This window comes from Larimichthys crocea, chromosome XXI, assembly GCF_000972845.2.
Source record: "Larimichthys crocea isolate SSNF chromosome XXI, L_crocea_2.0, whole genome shotgun sequence".
NCBI lineage: Eukaryota > Metazoa > Chordata > Actinopteri > Sciaenidae > Larimichthys > Larimichthys crocea.
The window spans coordinates 7750721-7767189 of NC_040031.1; the positions used below are offsets into that span (position 1 = coordinate 7750721).

Sequence of the window (16469 nt, forward strand, 5' to 3'; positions counted from 1 at the left end):
CTTCGAAGCACTTGTATACGTGTATTCAAACACAGATTGTTTGTAACTGGGTAGCATTTCAACTGCTGGGAGTGAACTATTATCTGAGGGGAAACAGACCCTAGTACTAATCTAAATCAGTCCCACTAAACATGTGTTTGTGTTTTAACCAATCCATAATAAATAACTGTGCATTTCTTTTCCTCAATCTGATGTACAAATCAGTAATCAGTCCTTCAGTGAAGCCATTAATCTGTGGTGTGTACTCAGTACTTGGCCAGAAGACACTAAATCCCTTTTGTCTATTTTAGTAGTCTGCTATGAGGACAGCAATAAACTGGAATGTACAGTTGATTCACAAAGTGACTGCACTGCATGTATAAAAAAAGGTTAAGTTTAAAGTGTCACTTTTAGTCAGATATCTGAGTCTCTATATAATTCCACCAACTGTAGTGTTTTATTTTATAAGCCATCAGTCACTTTACAGCCATCCAACTGTAACAGTGGGTCATTGTGCTTGTGTCAAAGCGTCAAAACACATTTTTGTGCTTAAGAAAAGCGCTGCATTGTATGTAGAAGTTTTCTTCCCTTTTGTAATTTCTCTCTCTCTCTCCTTGATTCTTTGGTGAAATGACTAAACTAGCAGTCATAGTTTCTAGTTGTTTGGTCTGCCTTCTCTCTTTTTGCTATAACAGATTGATCAGCTTCATAATGATGCAATTATGCAGGATGTATCCTGTAATATTTCATTCATAATTACTGTAATGTTGAAATAGAAATGTGAGTGTAATTTCTGCAATTGAGCTAAACTACTTACAGGTACAATGGGTCTGTTTTTCCCTTTTACCTAAATAAAATGCACTTAGCCTTCAGTCATTATGACGGCTGTTTGGACAAACAGTAATTTAACATAATAAAGTAGAGTGGATGGAGTGTTACAAGGAGAAAAATAGTAATTAGTAGATATGCCTATAATCCCTTGATGATGAGTTTGAATAACAGGCACATGTGGAATCAGGATAGTGCACTGGCACAGCACACAGTGGCCTTTGAAGTGGTCAGTTTAACCCTGCGAGGAATATAAAAGAACAGCACTCTTCAATTGTTTCTTTCTGCTTTTTGTTCTCCCCAAATATGTTGAACATCACATTTTCTCCTTACTACTTCCTCCCCCTCCAGTCCCATGCTAACATGCGTACCGTCAAGTCCTTTGTTCAGTTGTTATACTATAAACAGAGAGACCTTCAAATGATTAATCGCTGTGTAAAATACCAGTCTTATCCTGATTTGGATCTCCCTCCAGACTTTGTTGTGTGATTGATCAGATTTGCCATGCAACACATGTGGAGAACAAATGTGATTATCAGCCACACATCAGGTTTTGGGATTTCCGAGTTAAAATTGTACCATCTCAGTAAGATGGTGTCACTTTGTTGTCTATAGTCTAGGTACTTAGTCCTTTCCCCTGTGAGTATATAGGTGATTAAAGCATCCTATATTGATTTAGGATTCTATATTTCTTTCTTTTGTTGTTTGTTTTTTATTATTTATTTGTGTATTCAAACAAAAATGATCCTGTGTACTGTATTCCAACGTCTGTGCTCCATGTTGCTTGGCACAGCGAGCAATCAAACTGTTTGTTTGCTCAACTGATTTGTTTGAATGGATTTTTTAGGTCTAAAAAGAGCTCATTTTTTCCAAGCGTTTGATTGTACACAGATCTTGACAGAAACTGACAAAGTTGGCAGAGGTCAGATGAGTCGTTGGCCTTCTCTTCAGTGGAGTTGGGTTCAGTAAGGAGAGCAAATTTTCTTTTTCGACTTCAGTCCCAAAATAATGTTATGTGTTGACGTTTTTGGAAAATAGGTTGCTGCTAAGATGTAGATTTTAATTTACTGTACTTTAAAACGTGCCTAAAAAAACCCCCCAAAAAAACAACTAGATTTAGCCAACCAATAATTGTTCACAGGACAAAATATGTAATGTGTACCATTAAAACACGAGGACAGAAAGAAGGCAAAAGCGTTGACGATAACAACTGCAAATAAAATAAAATCAGAAACTGGATTGTAAAGGCTATCTGGGGGAAAGATGCTTGGCCCATGAGGGTGGTACAGGGCGGGTTATTATCACAGTTGGGTTTTGATGTCCCAGAGTGTAAACATTGTTGACTTTCAGTTCAAAGTTCAGAAGAAGGTGAAGACTGCTCTTTCCCTCCCTTTCTGAAAAGTGTCGAATTGAGAGAATTGCTCTCATCTGTTTCCAGACATATGGTAGCATTTATACAAAGTTCTTTGGCTTTTGTGTTTATTTATCTCTGCATTTTTCCTCTCTCTTTTTAATAGCTTCCATTATACAAGCTAGATGAACTAGGAGGCAACATACAGTACTGTAATATCTTTGCATTCCAGATTGGAAATTGGTGAAAATCTGTGGCTGAATTTTGACACATGAACTAGCTCCAGCTCAAGTCTGAAGCCTGCACTAAAGAGCAACAACAGCCAAAGCTATGGATCCAATATCCATCAGTATTTCCAACTGGACAGCAAAACCAATAATATGACAGTTCAACATGTGCACTGTTTCAAAAGCTCAGTGAAAAACATGGGTCCATATATGAATTTCACTTGGCCTCTTTACCACTATGTGGATGCATTGTGTCAGCCTCATGTGTTGTGCTGCTGTTGTGCAGCTGTGCTCCATTCAATACTGTTGTCTAGTGACAGCATGCTGGGCTGGAGGGAGGATTAAATGCTGCAGGTGTGTTTGAGGGAACCTTTGGCGTGCATTCGAGGAAGGAATGAGTCACTCTTCGTGGTCATCATCCAGGACTGAGTCATGAACCTCTCATCTTTTAAGGGTTTTTTTACCCACACAATACCTCGCTCTGTCTAACACCGACTATACAGACAGTCAGAGCATTAAGATACAAATAGCTCATCTCTTGTCAAATCTGTCTCCACCTGTCACTCTGCTTCTTTTCTTGTCTTCTCAGTCCTCTTTCTTCTTGTCTGTTATATCTCTTCCCTAATCTCTCTCATCATTCCTCTGCTCCTTCTGTCTTTGGTCCATTCACTGTGTTTTTCCTCCCACAATGACACAGGAGGCAGGGGCTACAATATGGCTTAGTCTCCACCTGTTAGTTCACAGAAAACACGCTTCACCTGTGTTACAGCTTTTTTTTTTTTTTTTTTTTAAATCATGCTGATTAGCTCAAGCAGGATGCGGCATAATTATTGAATGTTTCATGTGAGATCTCACTCATCACCTCTCCCCTCTCCTCCTTTTTGATCACAGGCTGCTGAGCTGGCCCCTACCCTGCAGACAGACATTGAGGTGAAAGAGGCCATCCAGGGTGCCATCCAGGGAGAGAACGGGGAAGTTGTCCAGATTGTCACCTCCGTGGCCACCTGAGAGCCCTGTCTGGTTCACCTCAGCTCCAGAACTCTGCCCTACTACAGCATGGCTTGACGAACCTCAGTGCAACAGCAGAGGTCAATGAATGCATACAGTATGACAAGCAATCAAGTCAGCAAGCCTTTTCAACAAATAATGAAGGTCTGATGAAACACAGGCAAAAAGGAATTTTTCTGCTGTTTTTTTTCCTCCCTGAAAACTGTTCAATTAATTGCCAACCAGATGTTTCAATGTGGAAATCACAGAGACTTGAAAAAGACTATGATACTCCAAAATCAACTGTGGTCTTTCTGGTGTTTTCATCACCAGAAGGACCTGGCCCACCGCAGAATACACAGTGGGATTATTGTCTATCCAGGGAGGATGCTGCTTATGCAGACCATCACCCTGCCACTTCATCAGCACACACGCTTGTTTACATCAACTTTGGAAAATAGTGGAGTTATTTGGAGTTAAGCTGCTTGGCTAACCCTGAAAGCCCCCATGAGGGTTTGTAAAACCCCTGAATCCCACCTCAAACAACCAGTTCTGTGTTCTTTTTCTCGTCATTTCTTGTCACAGTGAACGGCAGTGGAAAGTAGATTTAGCTGAGGACAGCTACTCTTGGTTGTGATTAATTTGGTTTCCTGTCAATCTCCATGATTCAGTCCACACTATGTCTCCCGGCTGTGAGCCATGCCTTCCTTTACTTCGCTCAGCTTGTTTTCATATTGCTTTAGCCGCACAGCTTTGTTTATTTGTTTGATTTATCTAATTGTAACATGTCAAAATCTTTGGGGGAGCTTTAATTTTGGAGGTAGAAGACCATGAAATAGAAGAGATGGTGCCAGTGGTAGACAGTACAAGTGGCTTGTAGAATACCAAGGAAACCTTGAAGTTGTTTATTTCCCCCAGTTCCTACTCTGTGAAAGATACATTTCATGTGAATAAAACATGTTTGTGGTTGCCATAAAAGTGTGTTTTTATTTTTGTTTTGTTTTTATGTATTTTTCTCTTCATTTTCATCAACAGTGGTCATCAACATGGCTTCAAAGATTTCTAAGACATAACTTTGCTTTCATCCACTACAAAATAGACAACTGAAGAGAGCGTGAGTGATGGTTTGGTTTTTGAGGTCTTGTTTCATGTCAGACTAAATTATTTACTATTTTTGAAGTAAATATGTATCATGTTAACTTCAATAGCCATAGCATTAGCATTAGGCTACTGTATTGTCAGCAATCCTGACAACACGGATTTAAAAAATGAGTTGTACTTGGTTTCTCAATACGTTTTTTTTTTTTTTTATTGTCAAAGACTGTAATTATTATGTTGGACTCGGATACCAATTTAAATGTAATTACATTTCTTCAAAATCTGCTTTATGCCACGGCATGGTTATGTTTTCCTGTCCGTAAAGACACAGAGAATGTGTTGTTGTGTTGTCCTGGAGATCTGCTCCGCTAATGATGAATATCTCCGCAGTCAGCAATAAAAAAGATAAGCGAGACACTTAGACTTGTGTGTTGGTTTGGGGAAGTTTCCCATGCTCGCTGTGATGTAATAGTGTATTTTGGAGTGTTAGGAAAGAACCAGGCGACAAAATGAACTTGATAAAACAACATCCACGGTCTTGGCCGCTTCCTCTTGTTTCCTTTCAGTCTGTTGTTGCTGTCTCTGACCCCGTTTTACACTCCCTCTTCATATTGTCCATTCCCCTCACTGGCTCTCCTACGTATTCCTCCTCTTACACTTGTGTTTTTCTCTCTGTGTGTTGGAAACTGTCTTAAAGTCCATTTGCTCCTTCATGATACACTAATCTTGGCTTAAGTGGGATAGACTAGTGGGTTCATTCCTTCTGAAATAATCTTGACAAAGCTTAGTTCAAATGTTGGCTTGGATGTCCGCCCCCCCCCCAGTGAACCCTCCATTAAATCTTAGACTTGGAAAGGAACAGGCCCTGCTTGTAACAGGCTTTTTCTCTTCACTTTTACAACACTGGGCTCCATCCAGGAGCATGGACTGGTTACCATAGTGATGGGCCCTCTCACAGGCTGCCCCTAAGATAACCTGCTGAAAAACAGAAATGAATGATAGATGGAGAAATGAGATTGTTTGGAAGCAGTATGCATGTTTGGGGAGAAGGAGTGGAGTGATGGACAGAGAGCAGGCAGCGTCTCTTTCTCCTCCTCCTCTCAGCAGCTCTGTGTTCTCTTGAGCGTGATGGTGGCTCTGCTGCAACACTCAAGTACCAACCTCTGCTACTCTCCTTACTTTTTTTTTTTTACTCTGGCTGTGTATCTCCCCCTGCTCAAACTTTTTACAAGGCCGGAGGAGTTATCTCGGGATGTGTAAAGATGAGTGAACATATTTGTTGGAGCAAAAATGTCAAAACACGATGTGTCTCCAGGATCATAAATCAGGAATTGTTAATCTTGGGAAAACAAAGCTCGCCACAGCCAGGCTTTATCTGTCTCGCAGAAATGAACAGATAATACCAGAGAAGTGGTGTTGAAGTTTTTTTTCACTTGCTAAATATTAAGGGTCATGAGCAAGGCATGCAAACTTTTCTTAGAGAAACATCTCTGTCTTTTATTTCCTGTTGCATGTGAGCACAGCATAATCTTTAGCTGTAAGGACAATAAATTATGGAGAGTCTGGATGTATGCGTGGCTCTATTCTTAGAATAGAAAGCAACATATGTCAATAATAAAATAAACAGCCCGCTGGGTTGCTCAATAAAATATGACGAATGATGGTTTTCATCCAAGATTTTGATCAGCCGTTATTTTGTTTTGTTTTGCTTATGGCTTCATACACTACTACAAATAATATAATAGATGGTAAAATAGTGTGACCCAGGAAGTCCTCTAGGAATGGAAGGATGAAGAAATCCAACGACCAAGAAGTGATTTTTACAGGACGCCCTTAACAACCTGTGAATCCTAACTCAAAACCACGATGTGTTGTTTTATTATGTGATTGAGATTTTATCTATAACTACACCTCTATAATAAAACACATAGGGAAGCATTTAACTCTTTAGAAGAGCATACAGGCCAACTCACTGGCAGCCTATATGACAGTATCATGTTTCATCTACCATATTAAAGGGGGCAGGGGACAGATGTGCTGTAGTATATAGTATGCTATATACAATAACCTTTAATACCCTAGTACTATGAAATGACAATAGGTAATCGCAGCAAAACACTAAACCTACTTAGTTGATCATATTAATGCATGGAGAACATTATATGTTATGATTTATCTGAACTGTGCATTTGCAACATAAGTTCTCACACTGCAGAGTGGACACTCCAGTGCAGGTGGGGGATGGATGAATATGATTTATGTAGAGAAAATAAACAAAACGTTTGAGAAGCACTGGAAACACCACGCATTTCTCCATGCAGGGACTTTTAGTTTCCCCTAACATATCTGCTGCAATGACGCAGTCTATATTTGTATGAAGGCAGCGTGCATTTCCTCTCTCTTTATCCACCGTGTTGTTATTTTTTATTAACCTTGACATCACTTATCCAGGCATCAACTGGCACGAGGCTTATAAAAGGCAGCGCACGCGCCGAATATTGGCGATTATGTCACCTGGAAACAGCGTTTTTTTTTTTGTTTTTTTTTGGACCTGAGAAATAACTCCCAAGTAACTTAGCTTCTTTTTAAACTGAAACATCCAAGATACGAATCATAATTCAATGCAAAAACCAGCAGGGAATTCCTTGACTCATGAAAAGTCGTAAAAACTGTGAGAAATGGGTGCGCAGAGGAGAGCTGAAGCTGCGTGAATGGGAGGTACTCCTGCAGTTTAGGGACCAGATGTGAGAGAGGAGGGGTACACACTCATGCAAGACAACAGCTACAAAATGCTTCCTGGTCAAAAAGTTTGTTAAAAAACAAACCGCATAAGTTCACAGCTCCGACCTCCGACTGAATGCTTCTAAATGTAGCGTCGAAGGTAAGTCGTCACTTTTCCTGTCCGCCTTTATTGTTAATTGGAATGCGCATTACGTCCCTGAACTGAAGGTGAACTTAACGTGATGACGTGTGTGGATAACTACATTTGACGGGCTCTGAGGTGTTATTCTGCTCTGCTGCTCTCTTTGGGATGTTTACTTGTACTTGACCGCCGGTATTCACACTAAAGTAAAGTCTAACCCAGTCTAAATGTTGTGGTAGACTTTTCACAGTACTGTGGCTCACACTGTGCCTCAACTGGCAGGTTACCAAAATGTCTTGTGTGAGTGAGAAGTGAAGCAAGTGCATCACGCCGAAACCCCTTAACCATGGGAAAGAAGTTTTTGAGGCAACTGTTAATCCTTATTCTTTATGGTAATGGATTTCTGTTTCTCACCATTAACCCATACACAAGCTGACAATGTGTGATTAATTCACACTTATTTAAGACTTTACAGAATATGGAAGAAGGATAACTATATTTTCATTAGGGTGTCATCACAGGAAAATTTGTGTTTTTGTTGCCTTACCTACAGACACTGCAGGTCCTCTTACATGGAGTCTGCCATGTTGTACCACCATATTTCTACAGTAGCCTTGAAAGGACAAATTTAATATTTTTAATCATACTGGCCATCAGATTAACTAAATAAACATTTTAGGCTACACTGTAAAATAAATACACTTTTATGTTCATCGCCTATACATTAATATGAAGTAACTGTGAATTGGCGTTCCTCATCTGATCTTTTATGTGTGAACACTTAGTCACAGTGACTTGATCATTTGTGAGCGACAAGCAACAGAGATTAATCATGCATCCTGCGTTAAAGGTCCAGTCTGTAACATTTAGGCTGCTCTATTTACGGAATATGGTAGAAATGGAAATACAATATGCATAACTATGATTTCATTAGTCTATAATCACTAGAAACTGAGAATCGAATTATTTTGGTTAGCTTGGAATGAGCCTTTTATCTCTACGGATGCCAAAGATCCTCTTCCACGGAGACCAGTATATTGAACTTTCAAAGTAGTCATGATATGATTTATGTGAAGGAGATATTATCAGTGCTTGGTGTATGTATTGTGGTGTTGCAAGAAAGCATGTCTTGTATAAAAAGGAGACCATGCTTGTTTTATGAGCCACACTGCCATAAACATCAAATCTTCCTTGTGGATATTAAGTGTCTGAACCAGAGGCATTTATACAATAAGCAATGTGGTTTGTTTGAGCAAGTGATTGTAACACATTTTATTAGAACTGAATCCTCTTATGAGCAATTTATTGAGATCCTACTGTTTACTGTAAGCTGTAGGAAACTTAATAAGATAAACTCTAGCCCTGTATCTAGATTTCCGGGAAAACAGAAGATAATGCATTCCTGGGAAGACAGAAGATAATGCATTACAATCTTAATCTCCTAAGTGGGCGTGGTCTCCTTGCCCTCATGGGAATAAATATTAAGCAACATTTTACCATAAGTAGTACATTGACCTGATTGTCAATACATGGTACACAGTACGTGACACTGTGCGTCCTCAGCTATTTCTCTTTCCTTATCGTGGAATGCGCTTTGGGAAATGGCAACTTACTGTAAAATCAGTCTAAATATGCATCTGGGTAAGGATAGCTTCAGTTTGAGAGACGTGTATTGTTCATATAATGTAGGTCACAGACGGAAATGACATCTTGCAGTGTATTTTTGTTCACACTCTGTGAGTTAAAACATGCCAAAATGAGCCTTTGTTTTCCGAGACATTGGGGACTGAGAGAGGTCATTTGGTCTCAGGCCCGCTCTGATTCCATGGGAGAACGACGGCTTGTTTGCTAACGCCAGAGTGCTCTCACGTGATGGAAACTCCACTTTGCCTCTCATTGAGCAAAAGTGTAAGTGCTCTGAGAGAGGCTGTGTTTGATTTGTCTCCCCTTATCTTGTTATGGTTATAAATACAATTATGTCAGATGTGGCATGCAGTACAAGGCTTTGTCTGGAGCCATAAAAGGTTGATTTCTAAGAGCATGTTTTCCTTCAGTCCAACCGTAACGGGAGGCCAGCCCAAGAAAACAGGGACTCATCTGTTGAACACCGGTGTCTGACACTGCATCCCACCATCTCTGGTTATATTCACAAATTAACCTGTCAAGATTCTGTCAGTCACTGTATGTGTGTGTGTGTGTGTGTGTGTGGCTGATTGACTCATCTTATTTTACAGTGTGTTTGTGTGTGTATATAGGGGAAACAGACACATTTTATTGTGTTTTTTGAGTGTTTATAAGGCTTTAAAAAATTAGCTCCTTGCCTCCTACTGGTGTATTAGCATGCAGCACAGTCTCCTAGTCTAATTCTGGGGTTGTGCCCTCTACTATAAGTACAGAGTGTCAGGCCAAGGCATTCACTAGCTCACACAATCCCAGTCTGCACGAGACAGCCTGCCACCAAAGTTACTAGAGGACAAGAGACAGAAAAAGATTGTTTTGTTCTTAAGCACGTCTCTGGTTCGACATCTTGGACAGCAGGATAGAAAGATAGTGAGTTTTCGCTGTCAGAGAAAGCCAAAACATAGAGATCAACAGGATTGGACTGATTCAGCATGTATGACTCAAACAAAGCAGTTAGGAGTAGAAGATAAACACCTTTTTTTTGACATTGCAGTGGGCTGGAGAGTGAACAAGAGGCGGGGAAGATTGACAGATTTTAATGGTGTTAAATAATTACACAAGGGGAGAGGGAAGAGGAGGAAGACAGCTAAAGATCTACTACATGATTTCCTGTTTTAACTAGTAATCTGAGACCCATCAACCGTTTGGAAACCTACATGTATATTAGTGATGGCAGGTGTTTACTTAACAGTGGACAGCTGTTTAATGCAGAAATGTTTTCATAACAGCAAGTGAACCATTACAGTCTGTGAATTTAGGTATTGATTGTCAGGTAGTTAACATTTCAAATACAGGCTGGAAAGTAATTTATACTTCTGTTGAGGGAAATTAAATTTCCATTGGTTTATCAGACACATGATCAACTGATATTGGAAAGTGAGAGGAGAGATGGGAGAGAAAGTGACAAATGATAAATTTGAATAGTGTCATGTGAAGAAAGCCAGTGTCAGAGATGATTTGGAAAAAGTGGGGTCATACTATGAAGACTGTTATAAATAGTAGGATTTCATCTTTCACAACAGCAATTGTTCCTTTTAATGGTGCTGGAACAGAGTGATGGGTTGTTTGTAGCCTTAACACGGTGGGATAGCCTTGCCAAAGATACTCTATAACAGAAGGTAATGCATTACAATCTTTAACTCCTAAGTAGGTGTGGTCTCCTTGCCGTCCGATCACCAAACCTCATTTGGAAATGTTGTGAACGTTGAATGTATGGTATGAAAAAACATTGTGTGTGTGTCAGAGATGGTTCAGAAAGTTCTAAATGTTGTTGTTTGATCCTTGTTTTGTTGTTATAAATCATCTTTTGTGAGACCAGACCAACAATTCACCACTGACGGAGAGAAACGATATCTGTGTTGCCAGATCTTGAACATAGTTAACTGTCAGTCTGAAAATAATTAATTTTAGTGTCAGAATATTAAGAAGATACGTGGCTTGTGAAAATATGTGCTCACGTTCAAGTCTGCCGTTACAGTCAACAGACTCAGGACTTGCCGCTAATCTCAGAAGAGGAGCAGCAGTGGCTAAACCCATGTGACATTGATACAGGACATGAGTCTTCAGTGAGGCGTCTCTTTTCTTAACTGTCTCTGGCCTTAATTAAGATTCTGCTCAGTGCCCAATCTTGATACTGCAAAAATATGCTCTTGGTGAAAGCATTTTCCCCATAGAGCACCATTAAAATAGAAAAGTAAATTGTTGACAGGACACCTCAAACTGCAAGCAAAATCAATTGTGACTCTTTCTATTATGAATTTTTGATGAGGTTTTATATTTGTAAAATGTTCATGAGCTGAGAGAAACAATTTCACAATATAAAGCCCGTGGGCCAACTCGGGGGTGGCTCCATAGGCCCCATAACCAGGGAGTAAATCCAGTAGCTAGGAAACTTCTTTGTCTGTGGAATATGTGCTAGTCGAGCATTTTAATAGGCACCATCTTGGGATCTGGTATCCAGTTTTATCAGACACAGGCTAGCAAATTTATATCAGTCTGTCTATATTTTAACCTGCTGGAGTTATTTGCTGGCCTACTTTATGTGCATTGCTGCCATAGAGGAAATAAAGGAGATAAAGAATGGTTTCATCCTTACCACAGGAATTGATCAGAAAGTAACCGTCGGTGAGAAAAGGATGAGCAGCTGGAAAGAATCTTTATGTGCTACCGAATCTACATGTTTGTAACAGTGGAGTGTGTGACTATATTTCCTTTTTGATTTTTAAAGTTTTTATTACACAGTGACTTCAGAACTTCCAGGTTCTGGTCCAGAAGAAACTAAAAATCCAGGCTTAAAACATAACCTGCTCAATAGACCTTTTCCATGGTGGATATTTGACTTGTCAAAGAAGGAAAAGTACAGGAGAAACTAATTTAGTTAACGACATGCCAATAGTCATGACAGTGAGCCAGTATGCACAACACCAGGACACTTGAAATAGCTCACCTAAATGGAATGCAGTTGTTTTTAATGTTACTAATTACACCTGTGCTTTTCCTGCTATAACACGCCAACATGTCTGTTCTGAAAAAGGCCTGTAGAATGTTATGCAGTTCACTTCATTTGTGAAGAGAGGGATGGTAACTTTTAAAAAGTACATGATAGTGGGATTAGCCAGACCAGCACTAAAATGAAGTGCGGAGATAGGCCTCACCATCCAAGACTAAGACTGTGGTAATGACCCATTGTTTCTATGATGTATATGAGCCATGTTAAAAAGATGTGATAGGAACGTTTAGTGTAGTGTTTTTTGTTTTATTTTTCGGCTCTCTCTTTTCTCTGGATGAATAGTTTGATTTATGTACTGAAAAGACTCCCTAAGGCACTATTATAGGAATAATCGGTTTCAGAAAGAAAGAAATCCTGTTTTGGCCAAATACTTGATATGTAACACCAAGTGCTGTGGTGCTTTGGCTAGCAATTTACAGAGATCATTTCACAGTCAACAGCAGCCAGCTCTTTTCTTGGCTTTTCTGTTGATGAAGGTTTGGGTCGGCCTAGCTGTGGTTTCACATTGCTAATTACTATGTTCTTCTTTATCTTCTGTCTATTTGAAAAAGAAAAGAAATGAAACGAAACACTTCTCCACACACAACCAATGTCTTCTAGCAAAGACCTACTGTACTGGACATGTTTAAACATCAAAGTAACAGTTTTCATGAACCAGATGTCACATGTAGGTTAATAGCAGTTATTATTTATATTATTTAGCATAATTGATTAACTCGTAGTCAGTCATAAGAGTGGGTTTTTCTGACTCATAGGTCTTACGCAACACAGACTGTCCGTTTTTTAGCACCTCCATGCCTCTTTTGCAGCCTGTCACGTAATGTCATTCTCTTTGTTTTTCTTAATAACCTCCAGAAAGTGAGAGAAGAGAAAAACTAGAAGCAGATCCTCATTAAATCTTTCATGCTGAAAGAAATCACATGCGCTGTTTTAGCTTGAAAACACAGGAAACAAAGTGAGGAGGATGTGATGCGAAGCTCCAAGTTCAGGCTGCTTCAGGTCTAATCCTGGTCTGGTGCCGTGAGATGGACAGTGGTTCAGGTTTTTGACGTGGTTATGATGCAAGAGAAGAAAAAGGAGTGGAGGAGGACAGTGGACAAAAGGCAGGGGGCTTCATTGCCTTCCAGCTCTGTCAATTATCTTTGCAATCAGTGCTGAACAAGAACCTTTTCATTTCATGGATCCGCCCTGCCTGGACCACTCAGCTCAACCATACTCCACTAAGGAAAATGAGGTGAATGTTGTCGTACCCAGCTGTGCCTTGGCTCAGCAATAGTTTAGTGCAATTAGAGAGACCAGAGACAAGATCAGGAAACACCCAAAGGCTGTGTTGTCACTGCTGAGTAAGATGATGAAGTGAGTGTGGCTGGCACTGGCCCTCAGTAGGCCTACGGAGAAATCAGATGTAAACTTGAAGGTTTAGCAAAAGCCTCTGCACTGAGTGAACTCATAATATCAGAGTCAGCCAGTTTGTTACAAGGGTGAATGGCAGTGTAGCATCATTGAGTTTTATAAAGTCCAGCAGAAACAAAGTGCATGTTGGCCACAGAATATGTAAAGTGAATATATTTGATTGGATACAATAAAGTGAACAAAGTGTTGATTACCAAAGATTATGGTGGTAATGTATTACTGTACTGTTTAAGCTCTGTAGTAAATGGTTTAAGTAATACCAGAGGTAGAGTTTTGTATATGTGTGTGTGTGTGTGTGTGTGTTTGTGTGTGGGAGACTCACGAAAGAGCCATCATTTTTAAGACTAATTCACCACCATCTGGTTCAGCTCTTCATGATCACGTGATCAGTGGGTAGTGAGGTTTGGTTACAACACACACACACACACACACACACACACTTAAAAGTCACATTAAAGATTTCCTGTTTTTGTGTTATTTTCTAATCAGGTTTGAGAACATGCCAATCACATTTCATTGTTTATATCTTTTTATTTGTAGAAATATGGCGTCACAAACCTCTAAAACATCCCCTCCATAAATTTTCACCATTCTTGTTTTCACTTATTTGCGGGCTGCAAAGCGGCTTCAGAATGCACAGAATTAAATAAAGGCAGACATATTCTGAATCATATTGATTTATCACATCATATATATCAACAATATTTCTACCCACACTGCAGAGGCTTTAGAAAAGCTTTAAATGTATTTAAGGTCAACTCAACTGAACCTCATATATCAGAACAATATCTTCATTAACCCATATTTCCAAGTGCTGTACCACATAGTGCGTGGTCTCTCTCTCATTGCTCATCTTGGCTTCTTCTTCTTCTCTACTCCCCAACACACATGCACAAAAACCTCAGTGATTAACAACCTGGCATTAAAGATATGATGGATATATCCCAAGGTGAAATCAGAAGGCAGTAAATTATTCATTGAGGTTGTAATTGCTGAACTGATTTAAAACAATTGTGTTACAGAGCTGTTATTGATGTTGTGTAAGGATCAATAACTGTCAAACAGGTGATAACAAATGTGTACAGGAGATGAATGAGATGAGATTACAGAGTTGGCTGTCTCTTTGTCTTTTGGCTTAGGAACATTCCTAGTTTATGATGCAGATACTTCTACCTGAAGATATATTGACAGAAACATGACATTGGATTCCTGAGAATGTGCGTGTGTGTTGACTGTTACTCATCTACATCATTTTACAATAAATTGTTTCTGTAATGAAAGTATTGCATTAAGAAAAAGGAAAACAACAATGGGCCCTGTGCCTGGGGCCTCAACATGGGCAGATGATCATTGGAGCGTGACTCTTACAAAGTTAACAGTGGCAAATTTATCACTTTTCAGACAAAAGTAAACAACGGCATGCCTCTCATTTCTAGCCACAGAGTGTTAATTTTTTAACCTCAAATGATGACTTTTCTTTTTGGAACCATGTAACCTCCGATCAGATAATTGGTTTGGTGCAGTAAGGGAAAGCTTGCAACATCTCTGAACATTGCTTAAAACTAATAATAAGTTTTCTCTCATACAACCTGAAGTAATGCTATGATGCTACTGTAGGTAGTACTCTATATGGTTAAACATGCTAACACTTGCAGCTAATGTAAGATAAACAGCAATGTATAATCTATTAATCTAATGTATTGCTCTTACTTAATTAGCCCATACTGTAGAAATCCAAAACTGCGCACAGATTAACCACTGGGGAGGTAGCCTGTCTGATCATCTGCTGTTGTCTGATCTGGTATATTATTTCTAATTCATGCATAACTGGCTAAATGCAGATAATATTATGTAATATCAAGGTATTTCTGCTGAAGCTACACTTGATCAAAAGGCAAAGAAAAACAGACTGCTCAATCATTTTCATAGCCTTGCATAGGGTCTAGGTTCTTATGAAGGATTGGTGCATACTGTATGCAGATGGGAACAAAGCCTAGAATTAAGATCATGACTGATGTTGCCCAGATATGAAGGAAAAGAATGTGTATACTTTATAATATTTATTATGAGAAAATATCCAAAATGTCAAAAAAAAGGTGTCGGACTAGCCCAGAAGGTCCTTTTAAGATGAAAACCAAAGATATACACTGAAGATGTATAACAGAGTTTCCTTTACCACCAAATTGAACCACGTTCATCATGTTAAATATTATAACTAAATACATTCATCACTGAGATCACCCGGATTCACTTGGAATGACTCACTCTCTCTCTCTCTCTCTGTTACGATGCTATCAACACTGCTGTTACCCTTCAACTACGCTTACTGAAGTCAACAAGTTCATGCTCCTTCTGAGGTTTGCTACGTGGGAAATAAAAAATTACTAGCTGAAGTAGAAATAGATGAGCGAGGCTCAAGGGAAGGAACGATAAGGGAGAGGACAGGAATATTGAACGCTTCATTAGTGAGCAATTTTTCAAATGCACATTTAATATATATCACTGCAAAGTATTCTAGGTCGAGATGACATTTGCTTCAAAACCCTGCATAGACTTGAGTTCTTGGCCAGAGGGATGATTATCAAAATAGATCATCTGGACAACCAAATTTGTGTATTCTGATGCACATCCATATCTCTAACATTGTGGGCTCAGGATTTATGATTTTCATTTAGATTTTATGGTTTATTATTCCAAGTAGAGACATGGCTTGGAAGTACAGAGACTTTATTGAGTTATTCCTTGAATGAATGGATTATAGTAACTGACAGTGATATCAGATTGGTCAGAGTAAAGGCACATGTAACAGATCTCTTGGTGCTGTAAGGAGACTTCATATACTTCTAGGTCTTTTGCATTTTGTCTTATTGGCTTTTCAAATGCAAATCCATCTGAATAAATATATATATATATATATATATATATATATATATATATATATATATTAATATATATATGTTGTGGTGTGTGTGTGTGTGTGTGTGTGTGTGTCTGTCAACCTTACAGTGATGACATGGATGAATGGATGGAATA

The 16469-nt window shown here is 39.1% G+C and overlaps 2 protein-coding genes across 3 annotated transcripts in view; both read left to right on the plus strand.

Annotated features, from left to right (window-relative positions):
* Window positions 1-4350, plus strand: part of banp (BTG3 associated nuclear protein) — a 43486-nt gene extending 39136 nt beyond the window's left edge. Inside the window, exon 13 of the mRNA XM_010737704.3 lies at window positions 3277-4350. Within this exon, the coding sequence (XP_010736006.3) occupies window positions 3277-3393 (117 nt within the window). The 3' untranslated portion in view covers window positions 3394-4350. The remainder of the gene's footprint in view (window positions 1-3276) is intronic.
* Window positions 4351-6722: 2372 nt separating this feature from the next.
* Window positions 6723-16469, plus strand: part of znf469 (zinc finger protein 469) — a 181954-nt gene continuing 172207 nt past the window's right edge. For both annotated transcript variants that reach the window (XM_019278974.2, XM_027272918.1), the window contains exon 1: window positions 6723-7351. The gene's annotated coding sequence lies outside the window, so the exon portion shown is untranslated. The remainder of the gene's footprint in view (window positions 7352-16469) is intronic.